Source organism: Aethalodelphis obliquidens, unplaced genomic scaffold, assembly GCF_003676395.1.
Source record: "Aethalodelphis obliquidens isolate GAN/ISIS:26980383/991018 unplaced genomic scaffold, ASM367639v1 scaffold7, whole genome shotgun sequence".
NCBI classification, from domain to species: Eukaryota; Metazoa; Chordata; class Mammalia; order Artiodactyla; family Delphinidae; genus Aethalodelphis; species Aethalodelphis obliquidens.
In genome coordinates, this window is record NW_020837951.1 from 2,989,044 (window position 1) to 3,010,781 (window position 21,738).

The 21,738-nt window shown below is 62.1% G+C and overlaps 1 protein-coding gene across 3 annotated transcripts in view; it reads left to right on the top strand.

The window, feature by feature from the left end:
• Positions 1–21,738, top strand: part of COL5A1 (collagen type V alpha 1 chain) — a 154,090-nt gene that overhangs the window by 58,188 nt on the left and 74,164 nt on the right. For 2 of the 3 annotated variants that reach the window (XM_027104392.1, XM_027104393.1), the window contains exons 5-12: positions 8,207–8,338; positions 9,530–9,667; positions 10,346–10,597; positions 11,593–11,760; positions 11,893–11,946; positions 16,695–16,736; positions 16,929–16,991; positions 21,534–21,608. In XM_027104392.1, coding sequence (XP_026960193.1) covers positions 8,207–8,338; positions 9,530–9,667; positions 10,346–10,597; positions 11,593–11,760; positions 11,893–11,946; positions 16,695–16,736; positions 16,929–16,991; positions 21,534–21,608 — 924 coding nt within the window. The remainder of the gene's footprint in view (positions 1–8,206; positions 8,339–9,529; positions 9,668–10,345; positions 10,598–11,592; positions 11,761–11,892; positions 11,947–16,694; positions 16,737–16,928; positions 16,992–21,533; positions 21,609–21,738) is intronic. The other variant, XM_027104394.1, reaches the window with a different exon arrangement.

Sequence of the window (21,738 nt, forward strand, 5' to 3'; positions counted from 1 at the left end):
AATGATGATGAAGATGGTGGTGATGGTGGTGATGGTGGTGGTGATGGTGGTGATTATGATGATGGTGGTGAAGGTGGTGGTGGTGGTGATGGTGATGTTGATGGTGAAGGTGGTGATGGTGGTGATGGTGGTGATTATGATGATGTTGATGGTGAAGGTGGTGATTATGATGATGGTGATGGTGGTGGTGATGGTGGTGGTGATGGCAGGGATGGCAGTTGCCACTTTGTCTGGGCCTCACCGGGTGCCAGGCCCGCCGAGCATGCTGTGTGTACCGTCACGCTTAGTCCTTAGTGAGGTAGATCTCGTTCTCCTTTGCAAATGCACACTCAGAGGCCTGGGAAGCTTCAGTGATGTGCTTAAGGCCCCACAGCCTGCAAGGGGCGGAATCCTGCACCCAGGCCACCTGTGGTCACCGCCTCACCCCTCCCTGCGCTGGTGCCCAGAGTCGTGCTCCTTCCTCTGTGGAGCTTATCACGACAGATGTGTCCCTGTGCTGTGTGGTCAGTCCAGTGCCTACAGGCTTGCTGCTCTGAAAGTCTGGGCTGGGGGAAGGACGGGACAGCTTCACTCACGTGCTGCCTAGGCTGGGCCGTGCACCTAAATGTCTGGAGTGAAATATCTAGGGCCGCGTAGCCAGTGGGGAAAGGATGTGAGACCCATGCCCTTTATAGAGTCCGGTGGGCCCGTGAGCCAGCCTGGTCCCTGCCGCTGGCTCTGCTGCCCTGTCCCTCGGTCTGGGGATGAGGTGTCCACTCTCTGAGTTCACTAAAGTGACCCTTTAGTCACTGTGGCTAGTTTCAGGTCTGATGAGGCTGGGACTTGACCATCCCCCCACCATCCCTGCCCCTGGCCTCTTCGTGGAGACTCAGGTGTGGTGCACACCGCCTGCACCAGTGCAGGTGTGAGGAGACACCAGGGGTGGGTGGCGCAGGTGAGAATTGGGCTGGGACCAGTGGTGGCCACATAGTGGGGGGAAGGCCACAGACATGGACCGTGGAGGCGGGACCCGGGGGGCAGCAGGAAGTGGCTTCCAACTGCGTGGAGATCCTTCTTTAACACTCGCTCTCTCGCTCGCTCGCCCGAATGGTGCTTGACTCCTTCTCACACTGTGGCTGCTGCGAAAATCATAGAAACAGTGACTCAGAGCCCCCGGCTTGGCTCCTTCCCTTTCCATGGTGTGACTTTTTTTTGTTGTTGTTGTTGTTGTACGCGGGCCTCTCCCTGCCGTGGCCTCTCCCGTTGCGGAGCACAGGCTCCGGACGCGCAGGCTCAGCGGCCATGGCTCACGGGCCCAGCCGCTCCGCGGCACGTGGGATCCTCCCGGACCGGGGCACGAACCCGCGTCCCCTGCATCGGCAGGCGGACTCTCAACCACTGCGCCACCAGGGAAGCCCCATTGTGTGACTTTTGATGAAAAATGTCACAAGATGTAAAGTGTGACCTGTTTGGGCCGTGAGAGCTTGAACAGGAAGGGGGATTCGGGAGGGCTTTCACGTGCGCAGTCTCCTGGGACATCAAGAAGGTGCCTCATGGAAGCCCCCTGCCCTGTGTCCGCCAGGCTGGTCCCAGTGTCAGACCCACCAGGCTCCCCCGGGGAAGGAAAGCTTTGCAGGGTGGACAAGTGACCATGTGTGCCTGCGTGTCCCTGGTGCTCTGTGCACACGTGTGCCTGCTCTGTGTCACTTGCTGGCAAGTGGACTCAGACTGGGCTGTCCTCACCGGGGGCAGATTTGTAACCAGACCCCTGGCAGCCGAAGGTCGATGCTTCCTTCTTGTTTTTGCTCCGTAGACTGCGCGCTCCTACCCCAGCCTGGGACAAGAAGTATCTGTCCGTCCGTCCTCTCAAAGGACCGTGTGTCTCCATTGACGAGGGTGAAGCGCTCTGGCTAAAACCACGGGAAGAGCCAAGTGCGCAGTGGGAGCCCCTCGGGGCCGGTTCGGGTTGGACAGGGAGGGGCCCGTGGTGCGGGGCAGTCCCTGCAGGGCTGGCTTCCCCGGGGGACCCATGGCTGTTTGTTGGAAGGAGGGATGCAAGATTAAATAGCACTGGAGAGAGGAAATGAAAAGCCGGGCGCGTCACTGGAGAGAGCAGCGGCACAGACGCTCCAGGCCGGGAAGCAGGGGCGAGGGCCTCCCTCATCTGGGCAAAGATGTTCTCTGAGTCCACAGCCCTTAGGGTTGCAAAGCTCTCCAGCGAACACTTTGCAGTTTCCTCAGCAGGAGCGCAGCTTGGGTACAATCTCATTACGGGAAAAGGCAGGACTGATTCCCTCAGCAGAATGCCCGGCTCAGCCAGGGACACCTGTGTCCTGTGTGTCCCGATGGCTGGGCCCTCACGGGCCGCCCGGCCTGTCCTCTGCAGGAAGGTGGACAGCTGCTGGCCACCCCGGGCGTCGGGACTGTGTGGGGAGTGGGATGGCCGTGGTGACCGCCGGGCTGGTGCAGAAGCTTCTAGGGGGTCTGTAGAGCTTTGCTGACCTGGTGGGGGCAGAGATAGGCACGTCAGTCGAGAACGCCCTGGGCATCGTCGGAGCGGGGGTGCAGCGAAAGCAGCGCGCCTGCTTCTCTGGGCAGGTGACGTGGGCCACCGCAGGGCAGGCTGCGCGGGGCGCCAAGTCTGGGGCTCGGCTTTTAGAGGTAACCTGAGCGATTACAGGGCGTGGCCTGCATTGGAGATGTGGAGTCTGGTGTCAGGAGCACCCACGGGGCGGGTGGGGCGGGTGGGGCGGGGACGTGCCCCACAGAGGGCTGCCTGGACGAGGTGACGGTGTCGTTTATGGGAGCTGGAAGCTCTGGTTGATGTGTGTGCGGGACATAGAAGTCGGCTCCAGGGAGCCCCCATTCCGTGCCCTCACGAGAGTGACCCCCCCCCCGAGCCTAGTGGGTGCATCTGTGACATGGGGATGAGAGGGAGGAAACGACGCCCAGCTCCCTCTTGGAGGGGCCGGGGGCGGTGGGCTGGAATGGGGAAAGGCAGAGGCTTGCGGCGGGCAGTGGGTGTCCGGAAAGCCATCCCGTCGGGTGGCAGGTGGGGTGGGGTGGGCGCGTGCAGACGGAGCCCCAGCCGCCTGGTGCCCCCCCCGGCGCCCTCTGTAGGTCTGCTGCCCGCTCTGGGCTGGGCCGTATGTGACTCGTGGGTCCTGTCGTCCGTGGGAGCCAGGAGGCCTGCCGTCAGGGGCTGGAGCAGGGCACGTGCCCCTGCGGGTCGCAGCGAGAAATGCTGCTGTCGGGGGGCTTGTAGGCTGTGGGAGGGGCAGGGTGGGTGGCAGTCGGTCAGCAGCTCCCCATTGCAGGGTGTACACCCACTGCTCCAGGCTCTGCGGGGCTCAGAGGGCAAGGCTCCGGGCAGGGTGGGCCAAAAGCGGGGGGAGAAGTGCGCCTTGGCTGGCGACCGTGCAGGGGGGTCACGGCCTCACCCGTATCACGGTGGGGATTTCGGGGAGCAGAGATAGCACAGTGGGGACCCTCGGTGAGCGCTCGCTGCATCATGGATGAGGGGACCAAGGCCCTGGTCAAGTGTAAGACAGCACGGATGCTGCGGGGTGAGGAGATACACAGTGGGACCTTCCTGGTTCTGGAAAGTTCTTCCACCCCACGGCCTCCGTTTCCCCATCTGTAAAGTGGCGGTTGCAGTGAGGCTCAGGAGAGATTTGTGGGGGGCACCCAGCAGTGGCCAGGCAGACTTTGGACCCCCGTCACGGCGTCACAGTTCCCCGGACTCGGAGCCCTTGGGGCTGAGCTGCTGTTGAGGCTGGCGGGACCCACCCCTGCTGACCTCAGATTCCATCTGTAAAATGAGACGGTTTTACTATATTGAGGATTTTGACTCTCTGAGGAAGCCCGTAAACCCTTTCCTAACTAACATCCCTCTGGGGCGGCCTGATGTGGAAAACCTGCTAGGACCCAGGCCCCTCCACGGAACCCTTTTTGAGAAGCCCTGGCCAGGCCAAGCTCCAGGTCCCCACGTCCCGAGGGACCTGCGAGGGGCCGGAGGCGGGAGGCAGGACGTCCCGGGAGGTCAGCGAGGGCCGGCTCGGCGAGTGGGGACCATCCCACTGGTGCTCCCTGGGCTCCGAAGGGCTGCAGCTGGGCTCCGGCATCTCCCACCAGCAGCCGCTGTGAAGGCCGCACCAGGGCAGGGGCTCCGTGATGGGCCTCCGGGTCTGGAGTTTGGAACTTGGTTTCCCATCCCCCGAGGCATCGTGAAAATGCTCTCAAGACGCAGTCATAAAGCTGCGATCACTCGTGGCATGTTTGAAGGGCAGCATGCACCCCTTAGGGCAGCCGGGGGGCATGACGTCTCCAAGTCACTGGGTGGTGCTGCCGGAAGCCCTGTGTTGAGAAGGATTCTGAGTTCCCTCTGGTCTCAATGAGACAAAGCACAGCGGGAGACGGGGTCTCTGGGAGGGGCACGCGAGGTGTTCCGTGTCCCCAACCTGAAGCGCAGACTCGAATAATTCCAGTTCTGGCTCCCAGCCTCCCTCGACGGCAGAGGCTCTATTTTGATTTTCCAGACTTCTGGCAGAGCCCTCCTCCTGGACCACCCGAGGGTGGAGGAGAGCAGGGGAGCCCCAGGTTTCCTTTGGCTAAATGGGGAGCCCAGGGGCTGCGTCCTGCCTGGGGTCGCCGGCCACCAGGACAGTCGCCCACATGCCCCCTTGCTGCAGAGAGAAATTGGTTGGCTCTGATCGGATGCTGCAGAAGGGGCAGAGGAGTTCCTGAGGCCTCACGGGGGACGGAAGGAGGGGTGCTCTCGGGGTGCGGAGCGGCGGCTGCTTTGACCCGAATGTAAGATCAGAGCTTGTCTGAAGACTTAAGGGGCCGCTCTAGGGCCTGGCTGCCCCCACAATGACCAGAGCCTTAGGGATCCCCGATCCCAGGCCCTGCCCCCGAGCCCTTCAGGGCAGAGTGTCTGAGGGGCCCGGGTTCCTCGGGAGCCCCCGCTGGGTGTGGGGCGGGGGAGACAGGACTTCCCTCTGCCCTGGAGGCCTCAGGGTATTCATGGGGTGTCAAGGTCATGGCTTTCAGGGCCCCAGGACACCTCATCCAGGGCCGCCCAGCGTCCCCCTGTGCCCCCAGTACCCCATCATGCTTTGGGGTCCAGGAACCATACTGCCTCTGGTCAGAACCCCCGAGGGAGGCCGAGGTCCTCCCTCACTTCGTGCAGCCCTGGTGTTTCCCGTGAGGCCGGGGAGGTGTCTCCTTGGCTTGTGTGAGGTGGGTTTGACCGCTGTTCCCTGAGCCCCAGCTTTGCCTCCCAGCCCTCAGTGGGGTCTGCTGCTGGGGGCTGGGGGCAGCGTCCTGAAGCCCCCTCCCCACCCTGCCCTGCCCTCGGGAGGTGACGCCCCTGGGTGGTTTGGGAGCAGGGGAGCCACCTGCTCCGTCTGGGACCCTAGAGGCAGAGCCAGTGCCACATCTGTCACCCCAGGGTCCTGCCCCAAAGCTCCTGGCCCCGATGGGGTGCCCGGGGATGTGAGCCCCTCCCTGTGTGCGGGAAGAGGTCAGGGGAGGGCTGGAGGGAGCTCTGGGCGAGGATCCGGGTGCAGAGCTTCTGGGGGGCTTCGCAGCCATACCTCAGTTTCCCCTTCTCCATAGTGGGTGGGGGACAGTAGACCCCTGTCCTCTGAGGGACACGCCCCCAGAACAAACAGGCATGTTCTTTTGGTGTGAAAACCCACTTGAGAATTTGGCGGGAAGAATGATTTTCAACACGTGCAGGGACTTGCAGGGGAGGGTGGGTGCTGGAGATGAAGGGGGCCTTCTGCCGGCAGGGCCCTCGACTGACCACGTGGTCACTGCTGCAGTCTGGGGCACGGGTGGGCAGGCGGGGAAGCAGGCCTGGCTGAGGGCCGGGTCGGCAGGCACATTCCGGAGCCTGGGCTCAGTGCTGGGAAGCACCTCCGCTCCGGCTGGGCCTGTTTGTGGGAGTGGATGCCGCGCCCTTGGCTTTGCTCGTCGCCCCGTGCGGGGCCTGCGAGGCCTGGCACTGGGCCGGACACCTTGTGATACAGGGACACAGAGATGCACCGGCCGCGGCCGCCACCCGGGGACCTGAGCTTTCCGGGGAGGCAGGCCCTCCGCCGGGCCACTGTGATGAGTGTGCTGGCGGCTCCTTCGAGGGCCGCACCCCCTGCCCGGGGTCACAGCTGCCCCCCAAATGCCCCGAGCCTGTTCTTTTTTCCGGTAACCGCATTTGGAGAGCGTATATTCAGATGTCAAGCTGCCAGTCCGTAGGGAGAAATACTTTATTTGAATTGGATGAAATTTGAACTAGAAGTCATGTTGTTCAATAAAAACGTGTGGTTTTGATTCACTGGGCCTGTCGTATGGTTCCTGTGTGCTGGAGAGTTTAAAACGTGGGCCGGGAGCCTCTGACATCCAAAGGGAGAGAGAAGGGGTGGCTGAGCGAAGGGGTGGGCGCCGGGCGGGGGGCGCCCCTCTCCTGCTCTGCCCCCGTGACAGCCCCACAGGCTGCTCACCCTGCACGCCCACTCCTCCCACTGGCAGGAAGGCAGAGGGGCTGCAGACTGAGCCCCGGGGGCCTGCGGCCAGGCTGTGGTCGGCGACACTGACGGTGAGGGTCCGTCTGTGTTCCGGAGACAGTGCTGGACGTCGGGGTGGGGGGGCCACGCTCCACCCCTCCGAGCCCCCTGCGTGGAGACGGGCTGCTGGGGGTAGTTCTGAGTCCTCGCTCGTCAGGGGGCGGTTTCAAACCCGGGTTGGGGGGCCGCGTATTTGGAACTGTGCCTCAGGGATCGGGTAGGAATGGGCCTTTGCTGGACTCCAGGACTGTCACCCCGTCTCTAGGTCAGGTTACCCATAGAGCCTTTGGGAAGCCACGGAGGGCGAGGGTCCTGTCCCCAGAGCTGTGCACACGGCCGGCACCTTGCTTCACAGATCCCAGAGGCCATCCGTGGACCCACGCTTAGTGACTTTGGGTGACACATCACCCCAGCCCTGCCATGGTCCAGCGATGAGAGGCCACATCTGGCCCCTGCCTGGGGGCCCGCCTCTCTCTCCTCCTGGGGTCTGGCACAGAGAAGGGCCTCGCGCACCTTCTCCAAATGACTGGCAGGGAGGGTGCGGCTTCCTTGCCTGGGCCTGTGGTTCTGACATGTGCGGATGGGCACCGCGTTCTTGCTCCGCCCGTGGCCCCGCCCTTCAGGAGTGCTGCGAGCCTTTGGCTGGATCCTGGCAGAGCAGAGGCTCAGCAGCAGGGGCAGCCTCAGGCTTCTGGTCAGAAGGGGGCAGTGGGACTGGCACAGGAATCGATGGAAATCTGATGAATACACGGTCCGGGTGTGATGGGATCTTACCCGTGGGGCACAGGGCAAGCCCGAGGTGTTAGGCAGGGTGTGGGCACGCCTAGGCAGTGGTTCTGGGCCGTGCGTCCATCCGCCACGTGTGGTGCAGTAGCTTGCACTTAGTAGGTGCTCAGTAATGACTATTGAATGAGTGGATGGATGGACGGAGAGGATGGATGGTCCGTGCACGGATGGGTGGGTGGGTAGATGGGCGGGTGGATGGATGGTGAATGGTGGATGGATGGATGTGTGGATGGATGGATGGATGGGTGGGGGATGGGTGGATGGATGTGTGGGTCGGTGAATAGGTGCATGGATAGGTGCATGGATAGGTGGATGGATGGATGGATGGATGGGTGGGTGGGCGGGTGGGTGGATGGGTGCATGGATGGGTAGATGGATGGGTGGGTGGATGGATGGATGGGTGGATGGATGGGTGGATGGATGGGTGGGTGGGTAGGTGGATGGATGGGTGGGTAGATGACTGGATGGATGGGTGGCTGGGTGGATGGATGGGTGGGTGGATGGATGGATGGGTGGGTGGATGGATGGATTCATGGGCAGATGGATGGGTAGATAGGTGTATGGATGGGTGGATAGGTGGATGGGTGGGTGGGTGGATGGATGGGTGGATGGATGGGTGGCTGGCTGGATGGGTGGGTAGGTGGATGGATGGGTGGGTAGATGACTGGATGGATGGGTGCCTGGGTGGATGGGTGGGTGGGTGGATGGATCAGTAATGCCTGGATGGCCGGGTCGGTTGGATGGCTCTTGGAGGTAGCAGCTCCCCCAGAGGAGGCCTGGCCCCGAGGACAAGCTCTCAGGCATCAGGCAGTTCTCCTGGGTCCCCACGTGGGTGCCCTCTGTGCTGCCTGTTCAGGCTTTTCGTCCTCTTCCAGGGAGACATCCAGCAGCTGCTCTTCGTCTCGGACCACCGGGCAGCTTACGACTACTGCGAGCACTACAGCCCTGACTGTGACACTGCGGTCCCCGACAAGCCCCAGTCTCAGGACCCCAATCCCGATGAATATGTGAGTCCTGGTGGGAGCCGTGGGCAGACCGTCTCGGGGTGCTGGGCGTGGAGGGACACAGAAGCTGTGGGACTCCCGTTTGAAGCAAACGCACTGGGTGAGACTATAATTGATCCCCGGGGCAAGGTGGACTCCTGACTCACTTTACGAAGGGTTCTGTGCTCCCAAAGCAATGGAGTCAAAAAGGACGTTGGTAAAGAATCTTTCACCCAAGTTTCTGGGGGAAGAGAGCCATGCCCCCCCTGGACCAACACCTGGGTGGGGTGCCGTGAGCGGAAACGCCACAGGTGCCCCCGGCGGGCCGTCTGGAGCTGGCCAGGCAGGAGGGGCTCAGGGCTGTCGGAGCGGATGATGGTCCCCTCTGACCCCTAGGGCGGCAGCTACTCTGAGGGGCAGCCTCGGCCCGAGAGTTTCAGGAGCGTGTCCAACACCACTGTCCTCTGGCCGTGACCCGCGTGTCAGTGGGTCAGCCTTTCCCATCCACCCGCCCTCACGCCCCAGCAGCACCTCCGTTAGTTGGATTTGCAGTTCTTTGTACCGTTTCCAAATGAGAATCCTCTCCCATCCCCTGCGCAGGGTGGACTCCTGTTTCTTTTAAGTAAAATTCAGTCCTGCTCTCTATTTTTTCTGTGAGCTTCCCTTCTTTCACGAGCAGTCGGAAGAGAAGGAGGGGGGGACCCCATGAAGCTGTGGAGTCCTGGGCTAGGCATGTCTTTCCCACCCCGAGAACAGGGTTGGCAGTGCCCCCAGCTGGCTTGCTGCAGCCGAGGCCTCCTGGCCACGCCTCACCCTCCCCATGCCCGACACAGAAATGGGTCTGAGGGTGAGACCGTCTCTGTCGCTGTGAAGTCCCTCCTGTGAGGCCTGGGCCTTCGGTGACGGTCGGGGGGGCCCTCGGTTTGGGTGGGTGCCAAAGGGGCAGCACGTTTGGACCTTTTAGGGCTCATCTCTCCTTGAAGGCCGCCGGGGGTCCCCGTTTCCTTCCCTGGACTCCTCGTGGGGCTGGCTCTGCTCCCCCAGGGGATGGAGGGGGAAGACTCCTTTCAGGGCCCACGGGGTTGGTGCCTGGAGCTGGGCACGACTTTTGGGGGTCCGATCTTCCCAGTTGAGCCCACGAGGGAGGGAGATGGCGGGCTGGTATCTCGGGGTGGGGGGCCCGCACCCTCCTCACGTGGCCCTATTTGCTCTCAGTACCCGGAAGGAGAGGGTGAAGGAGACACCTATTACTACGAGTACCCCTACTATGAGGACACGGACGACGTGGGCAAGGAGCCCACCCCCACCAAGACACCAGTGGAAGCAGCTCGAGAGACCACAGAGGTGGCCGAGGTCTGGCCGGGCGGCTGCTGGTCCCTGGAGGCCGTGGTTGGCGGGGGGGCCGGGGGCGCCGTGGCGAACATGGGGGCCGTTTGGAGACGCGTGGAGAGCAGGGGCGGTGGGCGGGAGCTTGGCAGGGAAACGGGGGACCAGGGACCGTATGTGCTTTCTCCTCACGGGGAGTGTAGGGCAGAGGGCCTTCCGTGGTGCGGGGGACACCAGGGGACATGGATGTGATGGAATCCAGTCCCCTCCCCAACGGGTGGCCGGGACGCTGGCCCATAAGGCTCTAAGAGTCTGGAATGTTCTCTTACTTTTTTTTTCTTTGGTCACCATGTGGCTTGCGGGATCTTAGTTCCCCAACCAGGGATTGAACCCAGGCCCTCGGCAGTGAGAATGCAGAGTCCTAACCACTGGACCACCAGGGAATTCTCTGTTCTCTTACTTCTTAAAAAAAATTTGAGATATAGTTCACCCTGTCCAAGTGCATGACCGCGGGGTTTAGCCGTGCACAGCACTTCCGCGGGCTGGTCTGTCTCCCCCGGCCTGAGGGGACCTCTGCGCCCCGATCCACAGGGGCCGGTTGGTTGATGGGCCAGCCTCCCTCTCAAGCCGCAGAGGAAAGCTCCGACCCGGTCCTCGCTGCGCCGGCCGCACCCCTAACCCTGCGTGTCTCTGCCCGGCTCCCAGGAGCTGACCCAGCCCCCCACGGAAGCCCCTCCGGTGCCCGACACCAGCGAGGGGGCCGGGAAGGAGGAGGACCCCGGCATCGGGGACTACGAGTACGTGCCCAGCGAGGACTACTACACCCCACCCCCTTACGAGGACTTCAGCTACGGCGAAGGCATCGAGAGCCCCGACGAGAGCCCCGACCGGTCCCCCGACCAGGGCGCCCGGGCCGAAGTTCCCACCAGCACGGTCCTCACCTCCAATGCCTCTAACGTAATTGCCTTCCCAGCGAGTGGGCTTGGTCCAGGGGAGGGGGCTGGACCCCGGGCTCTTCCTTCTCTACTCCTCACTTCGCTGTCCTGGGGCAGCTGCCCTCCCCCTGCCCACCACAACTGGCCCTGCAGCCCTTTGCAGCCAGGCCGTTCTAAGTGATGGCCGAGGATGCCCGGTGAGTTTGCCCTCACTGCCTTGCTGGTGCATCTCAGTGTTGTCAGTTTTTCATCAGCAAAATGGGTGGAATGAGCCCCGCCCTCCGGGTCTCTTGGGGTTCGGCGGTGACGGATGAGGACATGCGTGTTCACAGACAGTGTTCCTGTCTGGGGCCCGGGTGAGGGCAGGCCAGACAGGTACATGAGCTGGGGGTCTGGACAAGCAGACCAGACATGAGGCCCGGTAGGACCATGGGCTTTCCCATCAGGCCGACCTGACTTGAAGTCTCTGCCAGTGGCCTTGGAAAGTGATATCCCCTCTCTCAAAATCAGTGATCTCATTTACAACCTGGCACCAGTGTTCCCTGCCTCTTGGGGCTGTTGCCACGTCTTCAGACTGGAGAGGAGTTGAGCTCAGCCCATGGTCCATAGGGAGTGCTTAAACACAACCATCATGTGATGCTGAATTCTTGATGGCCACAGAGCAGACACACGGGGTTCTGATGGGTCCAGACCCCTCTGGCAGCGGGCATGGGATTAGGAGCTTGTTACCCCGAGACCCTGGGCCTTGGGTGGAGCCCCTGGCGGCCCCAGGTTCCCCAAGTACACCGTGCAGCCTGGGGCCACGTGCCCGTCCTTCTGCAGCCCTGATTTGCCACGGGGTCTCGGGGGCTTTGGGGTGAGTCTCCCCGTCGTGAGAGGGAGACGATGACTCCCAACAAGTGAAACCCCAGGCTACCTGTGTTCTGTGACCTCGGAATGCCACGGTGCTTGGAGTCCGGGGGCTGGGGGCCTGTGCGTGTCCGTTCCTCTGGGTGACCCTGCCGCCTTCCCTCTCAGCCGGATCCGCCTCCGGAGGAGGGGATGGACGACTTGGAGGGAGAGTTCACAGAAGAAACCATCAGGAACCTGGACGAGAACTACTACGACCCTTACTATGACCCCACCATCTCCCCGTCGGAGATCGGGCCGGGCATGCCCGCCAACCAGGACACCATCTACGAAGGGGTGAGTGGCTAGGGAGGGTGCCTCCCCGGGCCCTTGCGGGGGACCCCCTGCTTCACCAGCCGTATGGATTTGGTGTAATCTGTACCTTCTTTCTGTTCTCCCTCTCCTCTCTCTGCATCTTACAAACCTCAGATCGGACCACGGGGCGAGAAAGGTCAAAAGGGAGAACCTGCCATCGTCGAGCCAGTAAGACGCTTTCTTATTGTCGCCCCGAAACGGCGGGGTGGTGGGTCGAAGCTGGGGGCACGTGGTGGGTTAAGTAGGATGTGGCTGGACCTGTGGGACCCCTGCGCCTCTATGCCTGGGGCTACCACGAGGAGCTGCGTGACCTCGTGGATGCCACACGCTGCTTGGAAAAGCGCCTGGGCGGGGGTAAGGTTCTGGACCTCGAATGAGGTGGCGGCCGCCTGGGATTCGAATGGGTCAGGACCCTTTGTGCCGCACGTTTAGGATCTGGGCACACCACTGTGTGTCGATTTCTCCTTGTTAAAAGACTCGGCTTCTGGGAAGGAGGGAGCTCCCCTGGAAGGCAGAGGGGGTTAGCAGGCTGAGTGTGGCGGCCGGTCTGGAGCAGGGAGAGTTAGCCATGGACCCAGCTCTCCACGCGGGCTGTGCAGCCATGTGGCTGCAGCTGGTGGAACAGGGAAGCCTGGCTGTCAGCCACGCCGAGGGGATTTAATAAAACAGCTCTGCCCTGAAACTCCCACTGAGTGAAACTTCACTGTGCTGGGCTGGGGGCGAGTTAAACAAAATGACTGTTGAGAACGTCTTAACCTTGGGATCAGAGGGAAGAGGGTCCCACGTGCACCTCGTGGGGCGGTGGGTGTCGGCAGGGGCCCCACTCTGCGTTGGCATGTCCTCTGCCCTCAGGGAGCCGTGCCTGGCCGGGGAGCACCAGGGTCCACCCTGTGGCCTTTGGGCTGCCGAGGTCCAGGCGCTGAGTCGGGGCGGGCGAGGTGCCAGGTGATCAGCCGGATGGGGGAGGGGTGCCCTGCAGCTGCACGTGGTGGGTGTGGCATCATGGGCTGGGAAGCAGCTCTAAGAGTGGGGAGGGGCTGGCTGCCAAGGTCCACCCCTGCCACGTCCTCCAAGAGCCAGAGGGAGGAGGCCAGCGTCCTGCACTCGACGGCTCACGAGGCTGGGGCCAGGCTCCAGCTTCCTCTACTGCCAGGACTCGGTTGCCCCACGTGGAGGCTCCAGGACGCTTCTGATCTTGGGACTTCCGGGATGGAGGACTGAGGGACCCCCATCCTCCCGTGGGACTTCCGGGACGGAGGACTGAGGTGACCCCCATCCTCCCGTGGGACTTCCGGGACGGAGGACTGAGGTGACCCCCATCCTCCCGTGGGACTTCCGGGACGGAGGACTGAGGGACCCCCATCCTCCCGTGGGACTTCCGGGACGGAGGACTGAGGGACCCCCATCCTCCCGTGGGACTGGGAAGGTTCTTTTGGAACCTCATCCCCCTTAGAGGCACCTGAAGCCCGTGGCTGGGGCATCAGGACGGGGGGGGACTAGATGACTGTCCTGCTCTGTGCCTCCTGCCCTGCCCCCCAGGGCATGTCCCAGGGATGGGCGCCTCCGCTCCCACTGGGCTGTGGCCGCTGGGCACACACACCCTGTTCTCGGGCTGAGAACATTCCTTTCCCCGTGCTCCCCAAGGGTCCAAGGGAGTCAGGGCTTGTCTGGGGCCGGAAGATGGGGATGCAGAGGAAGTGGGCAGAGGGGCCGAAGGGGGACACCAGCACCAGGCGGCTCCTTGCTCGGCGACATGTAAACCCCTCACACCAAGTCCAGACTCGGAGGAAGGCGACCCTCAGGGAAGAGCAGCGCGGCCAGTGGTGCCGCCTCGAGACACGGGGCTGCCGGGGACCCGCGCCAGCCCTTGAGGGGCTGTGCCAGAAGGTGGACCACACCCAGTGTGACTTCCCTGTGGCCCAGCTGTGTGCAGACCACGGTCCAGATGGCTTTGGTCCCCGGTGGACTTGCGCCGACTCGGGTGCCTTCCGTGGTGTCCCCATCGCTTTGGGGAAAGGGGCATCTTGCCTGGGAAGAGGAGAACCCTCGGGCAGGCGGGGGCCAGGCTCCGTGGAGTCCTGGGTTTGGTCCTGGCTCTGGGAAGGCCTGGCCGGCACGTCGGTCAGGACGAGCTTCCTTTTCACATGTCCCTCAGACCGGGCTGCCCCTGTGTGAGAGCCGTAGCGTCCCAGGTCCAGGTGGAGGCGGGTGAGAGTGGATGAGGCGTCCAGTGGCCAGGCTCCACCAGGCTCCACCGGCGAGGGTGGGCCGGGGGAACAGGCTGAGCAAATAGAAGCGGCCCAACACGAATGGCATGTCTCCAGAAAATGCATTTCATCTTTGTTCGGGGAGAAATGAGTCATCTGGATAAAGTTAGGGAAGGATGCCCTCCCCTCTGGCCCCAGCGTTTGCTCCCGCCCAGCCCCCAGCCTGTTCGGAGTGTCCGAGGGGCCGAGGCCGGTCTCCCTGGAGACATCATGGAAACTGTTGGAATTTCTCAACCTGGAGCATCACCAGATGTCCTCAAAGTCTTAGCTCCCTATAAACAGATGGCCGAGTCCCAGACCACGGCCGACGTGGTCTTGCCTCGGCCGCGCAGGCGTCACGGCCCGTGAAGGTTGGGTGGCCGTTTCCTCTCCCCAGCCTGCCCCAGCGACCTCCTTCTGGGGAGCGTGGCTGACTGTCCGTGGGGCTCTGGGAACCAGCTCCTTCTCTTTGCATCCGTCCATCCTGGGGACACAGGGGCAGACCTGGTACCCTGTGTCGTGGGTCAGCGACACCAGCGGCTCCTCGACAGGACAGGAGTCCCTCAGGCGAGCGGATTCAGGCCAGTCAGCTCTGGTGCTCCTGGCTGCCCTGGGACCTCAGGGAGCCAGGCGTCTCCAGATTCAACGTCCTGTATCATCTGGCGAAGGCCCGTAACGGGCATGTCTGCCTACCACTGGGGCTGAAGGGAGGTTTTCTCGGTCTGTGCTACGTAGCAGATGAATGGACCCCCGTGAAGGATGGTTTCGAGTTCTCAGCTGAGGCTGAGACCTTCCACCCCGGTAGGGTGTGGAGCGGGGCCGTTGAAGGAAGGCCATGGCTTCCCGTGTCTTGGGAGCACTTCTCTTTGGGGTGGTGGTCAGGGGTCCATCCCTTCACTGTACCTGGGAGAGCGCCGGCACCCCTCTTCTGGGCTTATCCATCCAGCGGCCTCCGGCCCTTGCCGGGCCGACCTGCAATGATCCTCCCGTGAGAGCCCACCCACCGTGGCCCCCACTCCCTGAGAACAGCGGTTGTGTGTCCGGGAAGACAGCTGCGGTCCTGCAGGGTCCGTGGCAGCCAGGGATTTCTCTCTTAAGCCTAGCTCAGTTCTGAGCTTCCTCAGCTGCCTTTGTCAGAGGAGGAGACAGGAAAGTGGGACTGATGAGGCCGTTTGGATGAACTCTCTGTGTACGTCTCGTGTACAAACATTTCTCTGAGTGCACATCTGTGTAAACACCGGGTGCATCCTCCCAGCGACTGGGGAGCCCTGGTCGGGAGGATGAGGGGCTTGGAGGGGACCTGCAGCCCCTGGCCTGGGTGCCCCCCACTGGGGGGTGTCCGACACCTTTGCTGACCTGGTGCCTGTCCTGGGCACACCCTCTTACTCCTAGGAGGCAATTCTAGGTGTCACAAGAGAACTGTTCACTTTCAAAGAAAAGCCCAGAGCACAATAGCATTGATCAGCCCCAGAGAGAAGCGACCCGAGCCTGCTTTGTTCCGGGGAAACAGGAGGCAGGTCTGCCACCGGGGGCCAAGTATGTCCAGCCCTCTCACCGCTGTCTCAGCCGTCACAGGAATTCATTGGGAGGAGGGGTCCACAGCAGCCAGGCGCCCCGCGTGAGGCTGCAGCCTGCCCAGCCGGGCCGGACGGAACCCACCGGGTCCCAGGACCCCCAGAAACGATCCACCACGGTGTTCTCAGCATGCAGACCCTCGCAGGGGCCAGAGGTCCTTCCCTCCCTGGAAGGCCATGCGTTGCCTCTGACTCCTGAAGTGGGCATGGAACACAGAGGACGCTGGGGCGGTGGGCATGGAACACAGAGGACGCTGACCTTGGTGTTGACCGGACAGGGGTAGAGAGGAGGCCCGCGCTGGGAAGGTAGCTGAAGCCGAGGCCCGGGAGCAGGAGACCCCGGGCCGGGAGCTGTGTCCGCAGAGACCTGAAGCCTGCTCTCCCCTCCGCTGCCCGTGCCGACTCTAGGGCCCAGGCTGACGGGGGCAGGAGGCCTTGTCCCCATTTGGGGGGAAAGACAGTGAGGCCCGGGGGCCTGAGGCGGCATGAACCTCGGCTCAGCCGGGTGAGGGGCTAGAGGAGGAGGGCAGCTGAGTGCCCAGGTGGAGGGAGGAGGGGGCTGGAGACCCCAGCATGGCCGCTCTAGCAGTTGGGCCTAACGGTTCTCTAGGCGGGGACCTCAGCCTGTGGTGCCCTTTCCTCCTGTCCTCCCGGAAGCCACCGGCTGGTCGTCTCTCCACCCTCCCTGGGCCCTGGCCCTGGGGTCCACTGCTCCCTCAGGCCGCCGTCACCGGGGCCTGCCTGGGCACGGCCCCCTGGGCACAGGAAGGCCAGAGGTGTGGCCGGGGCGTCCTGGTTCCTCCTCCCTTCTCTGGAAGCGGTTCTTGAGGGAAACCTGTTGATTGCTGTCTGGCTTGCGGCTGCCTTGGAAACGCTCAGAGGACGGTCGCCGTGGCCCCCCTTCCAGAGGCTGCTGCTTGGGACCCCTCCCAGGACGGAGGGTGCAGACCCAGGGGCCCGAGACGGTGGCCCTCTGGCCCACCCAGCGTGGAGGGCTTCCTCAGGACCGGGGTCTGCTAGGGGCCGGGCGCACTCGGGGTCTGGGGATGGAGGGAAGGGGTCCTGGGGTCTCAGGCGCTCCCCCTGTCTCTTCCAGGGCATGCTCCTGGAGGGGCCACCCGGCCCCGAAGGCCCCGCGGTGAGTGTCCCATTTTATTTCCCGCGACTTGTGGGAGGCGCTCAGGGGTGGAGGGAGACCCCTTAAAGCTCCCAGATGGAAAAGAGGGGTAAACGCCCTGGGACCGGCACTTTCTCGAACCCTCTCCTGGCAAGGCGGGAACCGCCCTGTGGCTGCATCTTTAACTCTGCCTGATTTTACTTTTAATTCTAGGGTCTCCCAGGACCTCCAGGAACGATGGGTCCCACTGGCCAAGTGGGTGACCCTGGAGAAAGGGTAAGGGCGGCTCAGTCCCCTCGGATCACGGGCTCTGTGGCCTCGTCCAGGCGTCCTCCCTGCTCGGGGAGCAGCCTTGCCCTCACCTGTGTGGGTGACTGCCGTACACTGACGTCCTTCCCCAGATTGCCCCGTCCCCTCGCATCTCACGCCACCCCTTAGTGCGTCCACTCTCTTCAGATGTTTAGGGGGCCGACTGTTGCCTGGCCCTGAGCTGGAGGCAGGAGACCCCTGCAAGAGTGAGCCTCAGCTGGGCTGTGGGTCCCCCGGCGGGTTCCAGGGGCCAGCTCACAGTGGCGGCCCTGCATTAGGGTAGCAGTAACAACAGCTGCAGTGGCCAAAGAGCTCTGGTGCTGCCTGGGTATCCCACAGGGTCCGAATCATCCTCCCTCAGTACGCGGACTTCATTGGCCTTAAGACCCCCTCGCTCCAGCTTTCTTATTGGAAATCTAGCAACAGACACAGAAAACTTGCTCTGGGTCAGAGAGACCATCTTGGGGCCACCCTAGCCAAAGGGACCATCCTGGGGTCACCCTGACCAAAGGGACACATCCTGTGGTCTCCCTGGTCAAAGGTACCATCCCCGGGTCGCCCTGGGTGGCTGCCGGAGAGATGCAGGCTGAGCCCAGTTCGCGGCAATTTCGTTCCGCCTCCTAGTGGGCGTTTGGGGGTACTGCTGCCCTGTGGGTTCTCGACCAGCCTGACGTTTTTTTTCTTTTTGTTTTTCCTGCTGGTCTAATGAATATCGATGTGAGCACAGTCAGACTGAGAGCTATAATTGGGTGTAGTTGTAGATGAGGTCTACAGCTGGGTCTGGGGTCGTGTGTGCATCCTAACAGACCTTTATCCCCAGCGCCTGGCACACTGCCCAGAGCAAAGACCTCACGGTTTTGGGGTGGACGGTGCCTGGGTCTGGTCCTGAGGAAAGGCGGCTGGGGTCTGCTTCCGAGGGGGCGTTTGGCTGTCAGGTGCTGGGGGCTTTGGGGTGATGCTCAGGGTGACGTGAGGAAATGCCCGCAGACAAAGCAGGTGGCTGCATGACCTCTGAGGGCAGCCGGGTCAGACTGGGCACCAAACAGGATTCTCCACCATGTTGCTTCCCTGTGGCCAGTGGCTTTGGGGGCAGAGTAGGTGGGCCTTGCTCCGTGGCTGGCCTGTGACCTGCTTGGCCTTCCCATACTTCCCATGCCGCTCCTGCCTCTACCACAGTTGAAGTTCCAGACAAGCAGGTGAGGGGCCTGTCCTCTCCCCACCTCTGAACCCACGCCAGTCAGGTTCTGCCCCAGGGGCTGCAGTCTCTAACCCAGCTCACTCCAAAGGTCTGGGAGTGGATGGAGGGGTGACAGCCATGTCCCCCCACAGAGCCATCCTCAGATGGACCCAGGGGTGCGACTGAGTCCAGACGTCAGTGAGAGAGGACGGCCTGCCGTAGCAGACGTCTTCTCTCTTAGACGTAGGGAAGGTCGCCGTCCACAGGGGCCACAGATACTGACTGACATCTCCCGTCAGCCTCAGTGTTGCTCCAAGTGTCTGTCCGTCTGTCTGTCCAGCACAGATATTCACTGAGTGTCCACAGTGCTGGGCGCTGGTCTAGCACTGAGGATCTAAATGCTCACGAACCAGAGGGACACTCCTCCCCTCTTGGTCCCTGCCTCTGGACTGAACCTGGGTCAGGGCCAGAGGCAGCGACCCTGCCGGTGCTTTGTGTGCTGAGACCTGAGAGTTGGAAGAGCCACGGCACCTGCCGGTGGAATCCCGGTGCTTTTAGAGCTGGTCTCTCTTAAGTTCAAGTTAGGGTCCAGGAGAAAGGGACTGGGGTTAGGGAGGGAGGAATCACCCGCTCTAGAGCCCGCTGTCCCTGGAATTGGAGGGGAAACCTGCGGCCCATTGACCTTTCCAGGACTCTTCCCAGGGAGAGGGGCTGATTCCAGGAGCTGAGCACTGCTCACCCGCTGGGCCCTGCCTAACCAGCTTGTCCAGGAACTGTCCCTGCTCATGGCTCAGCGTCCTCGCAATGCCCAGATCTCCTGCTTGTCTGCTGATTAGCTGTGAAAGAACATTGGATGCAGAGTCAGGATCCTGCAGTGCCACTTGCTGGCAGCATGACCTCGAAATTCCCGTGTAGGAGAGGAAAGAACTTTACCGTCTTAGGTTTTGTCAGGGGGACCTGCAAATTAAGCTGATCAAAGACATTAACAGGAGAAAAGGCAAATGAGTTTATTCATATTTTTAATTTTACATGAGACTTCATGAAAAAGAAGAAGAAACCCAGAGAAGTGGTTAGACTTGGGAACTTATATACCATTTTAACAGAAAGCAATAAACTACAGAGAAGTGACTGCGAAATACATGGGGGAAACTAATGGAAGATAAGGCTTGTTTCAGTAAGGTCTGTTTATGCAGACTCGTCTGAGTGGCCCTTTCCTGCGGGGGGTGCCTCCCTCCCTGCAGAATCGGGATGCACTTGATAGCCTCGGGGCCAGGGAGCAGCAGGGCAATGACTCTATATCATGTCCACACAGCCTGGTAATGACGCTGCCACGGGCACAGCTTCTCCAGCCCCTTCTCCCTCCCACCTCTTTAGGTTTCAAGGGTTGGACATCCTTTTGGGATTTTGCTTGAGGGTCTTTTCTGTCCTTTAAAAGGCTTGTAAGAACCCCCGTTATTACACCCACGGAAAGCGTGATTCACAGGTGCCTGCATTAATCCCCAGGGCCCACTGGGACGATGCCCAGCTGTGTCACCGCCTCCCCCTGCGGCTGGCTGGATGTACACTCAGGGCCAGGGGGATGGTCACAGGCTGGGTCCCTGCAACTTAGCTGAGAGGCAGAGTCCACTGAGGCCCATAGGAAGCTTTTAGCTTCGCAAAGGCTGTGGTGAGTGACCGCTGATGCCCGCAAGGCAAGGTTGTCCGACCATCTCCTGCCTTCTGGGGGCAGGACAGGCGGCTCCGCCTTCCAGTGCCCCTGTGTGCCCAGGACATCTTTTGTGGGGCCATCCAACCTGGGACACCTGGTTACTCACCTGTTCCACACAGCCAGGTATCTCTGTGATGTCCTGGCCACAAGCCACAGTAACACGGGCCTTCCCTGGGTGTGTTGGGGCCACGTCCTCTCTGTGGCCTGGTCGTCCCCCCTCCGGTGCTGTCAATGAGGCATCACTAGGATCGAGCCAGGGCCACCTGAGTCGTCTTGTTAACCTCTTGAACCCCCTAGAAGCCAGAAAGACCCTTTTTCATATTAGGGAGCACGTTGGGTGGGGGTACCTTTTGAGCTGGGACAAGGCTGAAAGTATCGATAGGAACACCTCAGCGCCTCCCTCCAGGCCTGTCGGGCTTCCCGGGCTCAGAAGACCTCAGTGAGCTCCGCTGGGACTTCCCGGCCCCCTCCTGCTGCAGGGCCAGCTGAGGCTCCTGGTGGGGTGGGAGCGTGCATGGTGCCCCCTTCCCCCAGGGCTCTGGCCCCGGCCGCAGGTGGAGCCGGGTTTCAGATCTAGAGCAGGCGCTGACCCCCGAGAGCTTCTCTGGCCTCTCCCAAGCTGTAACTGCACAGGAGCCGACCTGAAAAAAAAGCAAACCACTGATACTGAGGCCCTGAGGATTGGTGCGTGTTCCTCTCCTTTTCTGGGTCTTTCTAAGAGCAAAAGCAAAAATATCTCAGCATAAAGACTCCCCTGGTCTTTGCAGCTCCTCCCCGACCCTGCTGCTTTTATTATGGGAAGCAGCTCGGCTTTGCAGCTGGTCCTGAGCCCCGGGCTCCTGCGTTCAGCCTGGGGCCTGGGCCTACAGCCACTTTCAGAGGGTCTGAGCTCTCTGTCCCCTCATCTCCGTGCCAGAGTGACGCCAGGACGGCCTCAGGAAAACCCTCTGTTAACCGTGGAAGGGGAGCCTTGTTTCTTTACCTGGTCTACGTGTGACCAGCCCTGCGGTGCCAGTGCTTTAAAACATTTCCGTTTGACCAACTTAGGCCACTGATCAGAGAACACACAAAGGCCAGGTGACTTTTCTTATTTCGCCTTGAGCCTGGTGGCTGGAGCATGTCCCGTGTCTGACAGGCCGTGGACAGAGTGGGCCCCGTCATTAGCCTGCGTTCAGTGTCCTGAAGGGTGGGAAGGCGGCTGTGATGCAGCCCCATCTTTTGGCTCAAAGTCTTTGAGTTACAGACCTCAGTGCTTGGCAAAGCTCGGCTGACGATTTTTTCAAGCTGCCCTCTGAGCAGCCAGCGCAGGTGTCCTTGGGCTGCCCCCCAGGTGGGACACCTGGCAGTGACGTTCCTGGCGTTACTCCTGTGGTCGTGGAAGCCCCGGCACCTCCCGCAGTGTGGCCTCTGCCCTCCACGCCCCGCCCCCACGGCAGGCTCCAGCCTTTGTGTCTCTCATTCCTCTGGATCCTGTCCTCAGTCCACAGCGAAGCCCCGTCCTCTGGGCTTGGGGTCTGCACATCCCTTTCCCGGGGTCCTGCGTTTCCTGACTCCGCCCGTCACCTCGTCCCAGCCCAGCTCCACGCTGTGTGCTGACCCACTCTCCTGGCCCTTCTGTCCACAGGGTCCCCCTGGACGCCCAGGCCTTCCTGGGGCTGACGGGCTGCCCGGCCCTCCTGGAACCATGCTCATGCTGCCTGTGAGTGTCCTTACTTGAGGGCTGGGGGGTGGCGGCCGTGTGGGTGGGCTCGGGGTCCCAGGTGCGACGGAGGAGTGGGGCCCTGGGCTGTTTCCGAGGGGGGTCGGTCACCGGGCCGAAGACTAGCTCC